At 47.0% G+C, this 12703-nt stretch overlaps 1 protein-coding gene across 2 annotated transcripts in view; it reads right to left on the bottom strand.

The window, feature by feature from the left end:
- Positions 1 to 1225: 1225 nt before the first annotated feature.
- The window catches only part of CTCF (CCCTC-binding factor), a 30544-nt gene continuing 19066 nt past the window's right edge, over positions 1226 to 12703 (bottom strand). For both annotated transcript variants that reach the window (XM_052685409.1, XM_052685408.1), the window contains 8 exons: positions 12288 to 12421; positions 11053 to 11173; positions 10095 to 10244; positions 8364 to 8524; positions 7227 to 7409; positions 6626 to 6761; positions 3987 to 4154; positions 1226 to 2829 (listed from right to left, as the gene is read on the bottom strand). In XM_052685409.1, the coding sequence (XP_052541369.1) occupies positions 2648 to 2829; positions 3987 to 4154; positions 6626 to 6761; positions 7227 to 7409; positions 8364 to 8524; positions 10095 to 10244; positions 11053 to 11173; positions 12288 to 12421 (1235 nt within the window). In that variant the 3' untranslated portion in view covers positions 1226 to 2647. The remainder of the gene's footprint in view (positions 2830 to 3986; positions 4155 to 6625; positions 6762 to 7226; positions 7410 to 8363; positions 8525 to 10094; positions 10245 to 11052; positions 11174 to 12287; positions 12422 to 12703) is intronic.

Genomic DNA, 12703 nt, shown 5'->3' with positions numbered 1-12703 from the left:
CTTCAGGCCCAACGTTTGCCAGCTTTGGCTCAGCAGCCCCCACCAGCGTGGTGCTGTGGACACCCGAGGTTGCAGCGTTTTTGAAACAAATCTTCAGCATAAAAGCGAAGGCAGGAAGCAATGCCCACACAGGGATGGCTGTCTCCAGAGCCCATCCACAACGCATGGCAGCTTTGTACCTTTGTGCCTTCCTGAGAGCCTCATCACCTCAGGAAAAGGAAGAGCAGCAGCCATGGCCAGCCCAGGGTGGTCCTGCCTGAATCTATGGCTTTTCCAGGACGACAGGACAGCAGGCTCACTGGCTCTCGGGAACAAAAGTGAGTGTGATCTGACTGTAGTTCCCCAAATCTTCCTTCTTACCCTTCCTGAAGACAGGTAGGATCTTCTTCCAGGTATCACAGACCTCCTCAGGTCAATGAGGAGGTTTCAAAGCTGATGGACCACGGCCTCACAGTGGTTTCCTCAGCACCCTCAGATGCATCCTTCAGGCTGCCATTAGGTTTGGGCTCCAGGTCACTAAGCAGCAATACAAGAGCATCACTGAATACCCTGATCTCTCTTCCACGTTCTCCATGTCCTGCTCTGTTAAACAGCAGCCTAGCCTTCTCCTTAGCTGCAGCTCCTCCTGCTCCAGAAGCCTTGTGAGGACAAGAGTAGAGGTCGTTAGTTTTTCCTCCCACAGAAGCCAAAGAGAAGAGAAAGCCATGGCTGGTGCTTCTTACCCCTCTCTGACACCTTGGCTGTAGCACGGCAGGGATCAGTCCCTCTGAGTGTGGAAGCTGCCAGCAGTTGGGATCAGGCGCCCGCGCCAGAAGGCCGGGCTCAAACTGGACGTAAAGCAAGGCACAGTGAGTGAGCACAGAAACCAGGTCAGCAAGGCACGAGGTGACAGATTGGGTGAAGGAGGATGCTCCCAGGCACTGCTCCCATCCACACCCTCAGCTGGGCTGCTGCGAGGTCGCCCCAGAGCCATCAAATCAGCGAGCAGCCAGGCCAGCTTTCAAGCCTCCTCTTGGCCTCCCTCTCTCCTGAGCTGTAAGGGACAACCTGCACAACCACCAGCTGACAGCACCGTGATTTCACCCCACCACCCTGCATCTGGGGGGAGGAACACCCACAACGAGAGCAGAACCAGCAGCACAGCGACGGCTGCCCTTGCTCCCACTGTCCTGCAGCCCTCCAGGAGGGGCTGTGCAGCCCAAAGAAAGCAGCCAGCGAGCACACGCGTTAATCCATTATTATTTATTAGCTGTACAGCAGTATATTCTCCTTCCCAGCTTTCAAACCCCATTACATATTTTATAACAGTATTTTTTTTTTTTTTCCCGTGTTGGCTTCCTAAAATAATGAAAAATATCACACAGTACAGCTAAGTACAAAAATGCATCAACCTAGAGTCTGATAGCTAAACCAATAGCTCTCTTAAAAGCGATACATAGAAGAAAAATTTGTTTGAAATCAGCAAGACTGAGGCTCTATAAAAAGCTTACATATTTTAACATGTGACAGTTTCATATACAGGCATCATTTGTATTTCACATTATTCCTTTTGTCTTTATTAGAGATCCAAAATTGTGTAATTACTGACCTATTAAAATTGCCCGGCCCGGGTTTTTGAGGGCTGCAGTGACCCACTTCAAAATCACTTCTGTCTTAACAAAGGGTTCATCAACACAAAATACAACTACAAGATAGAGCAAAGGAAACGTAGTCGTGAGGTTATAACTCAAAAGGAAGGTTCCTTACATGTTTCCAACGCTGGTTTGGTGTGCTTTAAGACCAGCCTTCACCCGTGGGCTTCTGCTGTTCCACAAGCCATAGCGCTGGGGACACATCTCCTCTGTGGGATCAGTTATCAACAGCCTTTCCAACATTTACACTATTGATCCTCTCATCACTTAGTTCAAAAGGAATTAAAATACCAGGGGGTTTATTTCAACTGTGTTTTTGTTTGCATACCTCTTAATTAATTAATGGAAAAAGATTAAAATGTAAAAAAAAAAAAAAAAAAAAAAAAAAAAAAGTTATTTACAAAGCTTGACCATTACAGAAATGCTTTGCAGAAAGCAAAGCATATTAAAGGACAGAAACCAGTTGGAGCATGCCAAAACTACCGTGTGCAGCCGACTTGGGGAACCAGAGCGAGTCAGTGGGGGGAAAGCAAAAAACATTTAAAAAGTCTAGAACCCTCCCAAGTCTGCATTTACAGTTAAAAACACTACTGAGAGAAGGAGGCTCAAGGACTCTGGGATCTGGAAGGGCAAAGTCCGGAGTGGTTTACCACACATTCTACTCAAGGCTTCCACTTGTGTCTCATAAAAACTCGTTGCACGTAAAGCTGGCCGTCCGAGGAGCCTGTTTACAATGCAGCTGAGAACAAAACCAGTCAAGCACCTCACGGGAAACCCTCATGGACTCCGAAGCATTTCCTAATGTTCCATGATCCTGTAATGCTAACATAAAACAGCAAGTTCTAGTTAAATCACATTCTAACATCATTTTGAAGTTTTATTTCCCAGTATGTTTGGTAAAATGGTCTAAAATGATGCATTTCCCAAAGCCAAGAAAAAAAGGTAAAAGGAAAAATAGATTTGAGCCGCTTAAACACAGCCCAGGCCAGTTCAGTATCCGGCGTGGTCCTCCTCCATCACCGGTCCATCATGCTGAGAATCATCTCAGGAGTGAGGTCTCCGTTTGGAGCTTCCACTACAGCAGGCTGAGCTTCCTCCTCTTCCTCTACTGTTTCTGCATCAGGTTCTTTCTTTACTTCAACTATGATGTTTTCGATTTCACCAGTGTTCTGGTCTTCAACCTGAATGATTGCTGCAGCTGGAGGGGCAGAAAACAAAGGGGGAGAGAGGAAAACAACAGCTTTTTAGCCAGCTCCAGAGCTGTTCTCATCACACCTCCTCTCAGTACACACTTAGGGCTTTCGTATGGAAAAAGAAGGTGAGACCCACTCTCCCACTTCAGGGGAGATTGACTCAAGCCTCTTCACTCATCTACAAACCCATTCCACAGAGTCACAGAATGGCCAGGCTTGGAAGGGACCTCGAGGATCACGAAGCTCCAACCCCCTGCCACACGCAGGGCCACCAACCTCCACATTTCACAGCAGCCCAGGCTGCCCAGGGCCCCATCCAACCTGGCCTTGAACACCTCCAGGGATGGACGGGGCATCACAGCCTCTCTGGGCAGCTGTTCCAGCACCTCACCACTCTCATAGTAAAGAATTTCCTCACCCCTGCATGAAGATGTGCTAACAGTACAAATGTAGGCTGCAACTTTAAGACCACATTCAAACAATGCACCTTGCACAGCAGCCAACAACAGATGTGCACGGAGCAGATCAGAGCAGCCCCTCTTCACACACAATGAAAAGCAAAGCTTCCAACTGAGGGAAATCCAGTCACACTTGTGACTGTGTCAGCATGAGGAGTTTCTGCAGGCTGCTATGCAGGAAGGCCACACTGTAGCACAAAGCAGACAGCCAGGCCCCCAGGCAGCTCTCATCCTCTGCAGGAAAGGGGATTGGCCCCTTCTGCCTTGTTCCCAGTATTTTTAACTTTGCACTTACTGATTTCTCTTCTCTGGAGAACTGAGGCTACATCTGCACGCTCAGAAATGCAACCCTGAAGCACGCTCATTTGTGCTAAGAATGCCACAGTGATTGTACAGAGTCACATAAGCAGTAACTGTGCAACAGCACAAAGAAACGTGCAGTTTGGACATCTGTGAGTTGGGATAATACTGAAGAAAAAAACATCCTCTTCTTTTTTGCACAGTCTGAAGCAACCCTGCTTCCTCATGACCAGAAAACACTCAATTCATTTCAAGCCAACGGTGCAGCCTTTGCAAAGCACAGACAGGTGCAATTTTTTCAAGTTTTGTTTTTTAAATAAGCTCCCTTGAGAGGAGCAGCTCTCTTAGAAGAATGGTCCAATCAAAGGACAAAAGCAGTTTGAGCAGCACAACAAGTGACTTACGCTGGGATTGTTTTGTTTGGGTGGCAGCTTTGCCTGGTGGCCTCCCTCTCCTCTTCTTACTGGGAGGTGGCGCAGGAGCCTCCGGCTCAACTTCTGGTTCAGCCTCAATTTCTACTGCTGTCTCCTCTTCGTCTTCGTTATCATCCAAATCTGGTTCAGCGTTTTCCTCTAAAAGAAGCATTGGATCGAGTCAGACTGCAGTTCAATCAAGACTGAAACACCTGCTTACAGAGAAGAACCACCAAATCCTCAGCCACAAGGAGTTGAGTCAGAACAAAATGCTCATTTTCCCTGCCAAGAAGCTGGTGGCGTGGATGTCAGTCTGTCACTTCACCTTGGAGGCAAGGAATTGCCATTTAGGCAAGTGTTTTTTATTTCTATGTTAGGCTATGCAATAAAAGCTCCTCTGAAGGAGCTCAGAGAGCCAACGGCAGGATGGGAGCCCGTGTGACAGGCTGCTGGGCAATTCCACGCTCATTAGGAACCATCAGATCCCCAAAGTGCCACCTGGATATGTTTTCCAACAGACTTCACCTGGCAGCAGGGACTGCAGCGTCTCTATGACACATCCCAGAACTCAGAGTGATCCAACAGCAAGTCCCAGCCCTCAAGAAACAACAGTGCCATATCTATCTGTTGTTGTTGTTGTTGTTAAACGAGTGGGAAACCAGCACTGCAGCTCCCTAGAAGGAACTTACCTCCAAGAACTTAAGTTGAATGTGACAGGACCACCCAGGACTGGGGGTTTCTTAAACACCAGAGGTGAACACAGTTCTACAGATCACACACTGCTTTCCAAACAGCAACATGCCAACCAGTGAACAAAAGGATCTTCCCCAGCACCTCTTTCCCAAGGCAAGCGAGCCCACTACAGTATATTTTAAAGCCACGCAGCTCCCATCCAGCTCTGCATTTTACTGCACTCTGGAACCGATTCCAATCCAACAGCCGCTCAGCAAGCTGTATCTTCTTGCAGCTTTTATACTGTGAACTAGGCTAATCGCTCCAAACCCTCCAGCTCCAAGCACTCCCTAAAGTTACCACGGTTGGCACCATCAACGTGCTCAGGACGCCCTGCACGTGAGCAAGGTGACTCATCACAAGGGCCTGCTTTGTCACAGCTCTGCTCACCGTTTTCTAGAAAACGTGGCACTTGTAGAAACTCCTGAAGCTGCAGATCAAGAGATAAGAAAGCCAAATGCCAAAGCTGAACGTAGTTAGAACTGCTTTCTTACTGCTACTCAGCTCCTGCTGGTGAATTGCTTCTCCATCAGATGACTCCTGAGGAAGTCAGCCCAAACTTGGCAGCTCATCTGAGGCTGAAGGAGCTGCGTCAGCAGGGATTCTGAGCCACAAGCACTCCAGACCCATCGGCTCACCTAACCAGCATGACTTGTGACCAGCTTCCCCACAAACTGGTCTGAAACCCACACCCACCCTATCAACTAGAAGCCTACAAACCAAACACTACAAGCAGACACTCCAGAATCACTTGGTTTTAATTAGTTTCTATCCAGATGGTTATTTTACTTCGCCCCCTACATCCTGCCATGCTTTACATGAACTGTTAGTTACCCACACTTCATCCAGTGGACTGCAATACACCGTTCCCAAATATCTGTACAAACATGACTTTAAGAAATGATTTCTTATTAGAGCTTTGCTGTCAGGGTTTGCACAACCACCAGTTTGACCACACTTGTCCAAGGTCCTGTAAAACCTGTCTGTCACTTCAGATTTTCAGATACATTCCCTACCTACATCCCCTCATTAATTACATAAAGGACTTCAGATGAAAGACTGCTTTGCAATACTACTTTAGGAGAATCATCTTTGATCTGGTCGGTCTTTACACCCCATCTGGATTTTCTTGCTGAAGATATGATGGTTTTTCTTCCAGCAGGAAGACAGGCTGTGAGTTTTTCCTTCATCAAGAATACCTCAGTGAAGGCAAGCAGTCTATCTGCAGAAACAGTTTGCCTCCCTGTTCTGGAGAAGCTTGTAGACAGCAGTCACTCTATTTTGAGCTGCACTTAATTCACCTTTTGGCACTTGGCTTGGCAAGCCAGGTGCCTCACAGTGGCCACCTTCCCAACATCAGTGCAAAGACATGTCGGGTGGAAAACACCAACAGCCCCCTGAGCCCTCAGCAGGTCTTTCACAACAGCCCATGAATTTACCAGCACTCTCTCTAACGTTCTCTTGGATGCCCCCATCCTTTCCTAACAGCAGCAGCCAAGCCTTTCAACACTGGGCTGGCTGTTCAGACATGGCACGTGCTTTCCTGCAGCAGAGAAGCAGGAGCGTGTGACATTTCACACAGAGAAACACACTTCATTTGGGATGCTGAAAACACACACAATAGCAGGAAGAACAGGGACTGTGCAGCCAAGGCAAGGGGCTACACAAGTGTTTTGGTTTCTCCCCCTGACTACTTAGCCTCTAGAAAAGGACAGGATGGCAAGAGCTGTGCCATCCCCTACAGGCAGTCATCTCTGTACTTGATCATAGACCGTCCCTTCGTTTTGTTTTTTACACTTACCAACCACAGACACCTTTCAGTTACCAGAACAAACCTACAGAACAGGCAAACAAACAGCACCCCAGGCGTGCAGCTCTCAGCACTGCTCTGCTCTTACCACTATCAGAGGAATCTTCTTTCTTAGAGCGCATCTTCCTCTTTCGGCCACGTTTGCCCTTCTTTGTCTCTCCTCCATTCTCTCCTTCCCCACCATCTAGGCCAGAACAGTTATCAGCATGTCTGGCCATTGTGTTCTACTCCATGGAAGAAAAAAAACAAAACAACACAACAAAAAAAAAAACAAAGCATGCATTGAAATTGAGACCAAGCACTTCAAGCACTCTGGCCCTATATTTATAACCATATTTTCGATAACCTACTTGTTGTGGTTTTTGTTGTGTGTGTGTCTATGGGTTTTTTCTTAATAAAGGAAGAATAACTAGTGAAAACGACTCATTTATTTCAATAACTTCTATGAATGAAGTTGAATTTTTGCACCGCTTTTGATCTCAATATATGACAATCTTAGTTCTGAATTATATCAGCTGTCCCCCCAGAAAGAAGCAAGTGCTCCATTTAAATGCCAGTACAGCCCCTGTACCTCAACCACCCTTTCCTCTGGGGAAACACGTCGTTCTTCCTCTGTTCCCCCCTCCCCACCAGCCCTCGTTCCACTCCAAAACAAAACAATGTTAACTCATAACAGTGTATTCCCTTACCCTGCGAGTGAATGTTTTACCACACTTGGAACAGACAAAGGCAGCAGGGACAAAGTTGGGGTCGTGGTATCGTTTGAAGTGCATATCGAGGAGCTGTTTCTGACGGAAGGTTTTATCACAATGGCTACAGGCATAAGGCTTTTCTCCAGTATGGGTCCGTTTGTGCATGACCATGTGCCGCTCCTGAGGGACAAGCAGGACATGAAAAGTAACCTGAGAACTCAGACAGACACAGAAGAGCTGGTTTTTGGTCCACAGGAGCCCAAAACTTTGCGTTAAGAGCAAAAAAGGATGATTCTGCAGGAAAGGGTGTACATCTTGACTGACAGCACGTTCAATCCCAGCTATTCCCATTCCATAGATGCCTACCAACTCTTTATCAACAGACACATCAGCACTGTGCTTTACCCCCCTTAGAGGGGCTCACCCCCTATAGGTGAGCACCACACCAAGAGACAAGGCCTCTGAACCCTCCTTCGCCCCACTCCCTTCAAAAAGGGAGAGCTGATTTCATCTCAGCACTGGTGAGGCTGCACCTCAAGTACTGTGTCCAGTTTTGGGCCCCTCACTGCAAGAAGGACATTGAGGCCCTGGAACGTGTTCAAAGGAGGGCAACAAAGCTGGTGAGAGGTCTGGAACACAGGGCTTATGAAGAGAGCTGAAGGAGCTGGGAATGTTCAGCCTGGAGAAGAGGAGGCTCAGGGGAGATGTCATTGCTCTCTGTAACTTCCTGAAGGGAGGTTGTAGTGAGCTGGGGGTCGGCCTCTTCTCTCGTGTCATCAGTGATAGGACCAGGGGGAATGGCTTCAAGCTACGGCAGGGGAGATTCAGGCTGGACATGAGGAAGTGTTACTTTCAGAAAGGGTGGTCAGGCACTGGAATGGATGCCCAGGGAGGTGGTGGAATCACCGACCCTGGGGGTGTTGAAGGAAAGGCTGGATGTTGTGTTGAGGGACATGGTTTAGTGGGAGCTGTTGGGAATAGGTGAACGGTTGGACTGGGTGAGCTATGAGGTCTTTTCCAACCTTGGCGATTCTATGATTCTATGATCCTGACAGCCAGGCCGACTTCACAGCAAAGGCTCCTCCCTCACGTTTTGAGTTGAGGCTCCTGAGGGGTGCCAGCAGCACAACTTACCTGCCTGCACGCATAATCACACTGGTCACACTTGAAGCGCTTCTCGTTCTTGTGAGACTTTTGATGCTGGATGAGGGCATAGCGCTCGTGGAACACAGCGTCGCAGTAGCGACACTTCTTGCCCTGTTCAATGTAGGAATGCTGCTTTCGCAAATGAACACCTAGGAGCAAAGAATCACAGGCTTTCATCACCGTGGCTTTCCATGGACAAGTCCAGCCCGCCGTCCCTGAGCGCTACTCCCCTCCATGCGCTCTTGGGTTCAAGTCAGGAGAGCGAACCATTGATTCAGAATTCTACCAAAGAAGTAAAACTCACAAAAAGCAACCAGAACCATTTAGAGGCAGAAATGTCTCTGCCAAGCTTTGCCACAAGATTCCCACATTTAGCAGTTGGTAGCAATCTCTTGGCACAGTGCATTTCCTAGTGATAAAGGGTTCGATGTTACGCTGCATGATTTAAGTCAACAAATTATATGCAAAAAAGCAGCACTTTACATGGGTTTTTCAGACAGTGGACGTTAGCCTCAAAACAGAGCAGACAGCAAGGACAGCAGGTCTGCTCCTGTCAGCATACATCCACAAGGACTCTCTTGGAGGACAGCACAGTGTGATTTTTTGCCAGCACTGCTTATGCAACACACAAAGATTACAGAAGTAAAACAGTTTACAAGCCACTTAAGACTACTCTACTGTGAATTGCCTGAATTCAGTCAGAAGCCAGGTAATAACATTCAGAAACGGGATTTTCTGCAGGATTAGAAGCCAGAGTGACAGGGCTAGAAGGCAATAGGGATACCAGCAGATAATCCCCAATAGAGGTTTTAGTCATTTCTTCAAAACACTCCAACTGAGAGCACACCACAGCTGCACAAAGCAGCCCCTTGTGGACTGAAACGCTCCCAGAAGAACAAATTCTTCATTGCTAACATCAGGTTTTATTTCTCTGGTGTAAATCAGTTCCGATTGCTCTGGTAGGCACCTGACATCAGCTGGCTGCCACCCCTCATTGTGGCACTCCTCATTCGTTTTAATTGGAAGGCAGCCTGCCTTTCCATTACGTGGTTGGTATTTTGCTTACAGACTGAAAGTTCTGCCAAATGGTGGCTTCTTCCTTCTCAGCTGCTCTGGGCTGACATTTTTTTTCACCTTCTTGTACATCAGAGAGCTTGCCTGCTGGAATCACTGGGTACTGCTCACTAGATAACACTCTCTACTGCAAGGACTCAGGGCTTTTGTGGCAATTCTGTCTCTCCTATCCTGTCTGTAGCACACAGCTCCACTTCCTGGAAAACGAAAGTATTTGTTCACATTCAAGCCCATTAGCTGGGTGCAGACACACGTGGATAAACGTAACGGTCTCCAATATGCAGGAGGTCAAGTCAGTTGACCTTTGGTTTCTCAGACCTAATCCACATGCTGGTCTGAATAAACGCCTCGTGTCTAAGAGGCGCTTTCAGTCCACACCTATGGGCCTGAAAATCACTTGCCTTGTATGCTTGGAATGCATCCTACACTGGATGTATAAAAGAAACAGAAAAATCTCAGTCTGCAGCAACGATGGGAAGCTAAGCACGTGTTACAAGCCCCACGTCTAAGCCTGTGCTTCACTGGGTACAGTTACCAGAACTGTTAGGTTAAAAAGTAGTCAGCATTCGGGTCAGATGAACTCTAATTCAGGGAAAAGGTTTCTGCAGCACTTCCACCAGAGGAGCACATTTCTGAGGTACGCACCCAAGTCACTCTTTCTCGCTATCACAGTATCACAGTGAGGACAGTGAAATTTGGCCACGTTCTCCGTGTGCTTCTGCAGAATGTGCATCTTCATGGTACCACTTTGAGTGAAGCGAGCATGGCAGATGTAACATTCATATGGCTTCTCTCCTACGGTAGCAGAAGGAAAAGAAATAGCACAAGTGCTTTTACTGAAATAAAATCCAACCAAGAAGCCCCAAGCTCTCAGAAACTTGCAATAGACAGAAGGCAGAAATAGTAACTCAGTGTCTCTTTCTCTAGAACTTTTTGTTCTTGTACGCATCTTTCTACAAAGAAACTCAAGTCTACTCTTTAAGCACAGCAGTTAATTAATACCCTTACTTGCAGGAAGTGCAGAGAGGACCTACCTGCAGGCTGCCAGAAAACAGCAAGCAGAAGCAGATTTTCTGAGGGGTAGAGCTTCAAATTACTCAATAAACTCAAATTACAAGTGCAGTTCTCCCCCCTGCTTCAATTTTAGCCATATAATCAACCTGGCATTCCAGCCAACACTCTGTGCTAAACACAATTGCTATTTCCATCAAAGAAAAAATTGAGGATCTTTATGCCCTACACGCATGAGATGCTCTTGCAAACATGCTGAGCACGAAACTGAAAATGGCTCATCTTCAACTGGAGCACGAATAAGGGAAGAAATTTCTTCTCTGCTTTCTACAAGTGGCTGTATTTTATTACCTCACAATGAAATTGGAATCCTCCAAGCTCCCTTCTCAGGGTAGTAATTCCTGTTGGCTTATGTATTTACTGGTGCTTATAAATTACAGTGTATATTTTTCAGCTACAAGCCGTGACAAAGATTTTACACAAAATAAACATTTACTTTGCCAATTAAGAGCACCAGTTTCATTCAGCACTCTGACACCAAAACACAGAAGCCACCAAAATTGAAAAAAAAAAGCAAACGTGTCAACAATACCAGAGTGGGTCCTCATGTGCCTCTTCAGTTTGTAGGTATCCCTGCTGGCATAGCTGCACAAGCTGCACTGGAACGGACGCTCTCCAGTGTGAGAACGAATGTGGCGTTTCAATTTGCTAACCTGAAAGAACAGAAGCAGATGAGCAGGTCTGATTTCTGAAAGCACAACAAGTCAGATGAGAATTTCAGGTGACTGATTTTTGTTTTATCTTGCCAATAAAGCAAACTCAAGCAAGCACGTTTCAATTCTATTCTCGTGCTGCACATAACCTCCCCCTCCCTCTGTACTTCCCAACGATGCTCCTAGCCTTGCTTGCCTGTTCCCACATTCAATGCAGACTCTATACAGCCTCATTCTCACCTCACTGATTTGAGGAGATGCTGAAATGTGAAGTTACCTTGGAGAGACACAAGAAAGTGTTCTGGGAGAGCCAGCACCCAAGGAACTTTGGAGGTGGGGACGATAGGTAGCGCAGTGTCCTGCACAACATTTATTTCTCCCCAGAAGGTGCTTTCTGCTAAGTTACTTCAAGTGAAATGATCAACTTAGTAAAAACAATTCGAGATCTACAACCAACAAGGTGAAAATTTCTTTCTCTCCTGCTTTTATCTAGAAGGCATGAACCAAGTCATTTTCTACTCAAGTATGAGCATGCTGCATAAATGGAGAACTGCTGTCTGCACAAGAGAGCACAAGCTCACATTAAAACAAATCTGGTCTTAATTCGTACCATGAATATCACTGCAAGTTTGACATTCAAACCACAGCAGAGATAAAGACTGACCTCCCTACTCAACATTCCCCACTGACCTGCCATTGCACACACTGCATTTTTTAAATCACATCCTTCATCTAGCTCAGATTTCTTTTCCCCGTCGTGCTCTGTAATTTCTGCTACAATATCAAGGCTGTCCCGAAGCACAAGGAACAGTCCTGCACAGGATAGAGCACACAAGCAAGACTGCATGCTCTGAAGTAAATGAGACAATCGTTTGATATAAGCAAAGCTGCTTTTTGCTTCAGGACTGAAGCAAAGGGTGATTAATTTTGGCTGCAGGCATCCCAACGTGTCAAATGCACAGCCCTAGACTGCAGGGCACCTGAGGTCTAAATGCACGGCCCACGTAGGAGAGGGCTGCCTCCTTCAACACGGAGCACGCTACAATTCCTTCCATCTTCTGAAAGACCCATTCATTGAGCCCAGCACCACCTCAGCACCAGCTCGCTGACGTACCTCCACACTGGCATAGTCACACATGGAGCATTTGAAGGGCTTCTCGTGGGTGTGTTTGTAACGGCGGTGCCGCACCAACTCCCCGCTGGTCACAAAGGCCATGTCGCAGTCTGGGCACTTGTGAGGGCGAGTACCTGAGGGTGGGCAGCAGAAAGGGAAGGAGGCATTCAGGTGGAGTAACAGAAGAAAGTACGGCACCATCTTTTGCGTGGTATCAAAGATTAGAGAGCTGAATGGAACATAAATATGACCTTTGTATAAATACTGAACTGAAGGCCTTCTTAGGGACTGAACATCCCTTCTACAAGGAAGCAAACTCCCTTATTCTCTCACATCACTCAGTAACTCACAGACCTCACACTGCTCAGCTAGGCACGATGTGGGCACAGGCAGGCAGAGCAACGAGGGATACGAAC

Source organism: Tympanuchus pallidicinctus, unplaced genomic scaffold (assembly GCF_026119805.1).
Source record: "Tympanuchus pallidicinctus isolate F22 unplaced genomic scaffold, pur_lepc_1.0 scaffold22, whole genome shotgun sequence".
NCBI lineage: Eukaryota > Metazoa > Chordata > Aves > Galliformes > Phasianidae > Tympanuchus > Tympanuchus pallidicinctus.
The sequence above is the reverse complement of the archived record's forward strand: the minus strand, read 5'-3'. Positions and strand labels throughout refer to the sequence as shown.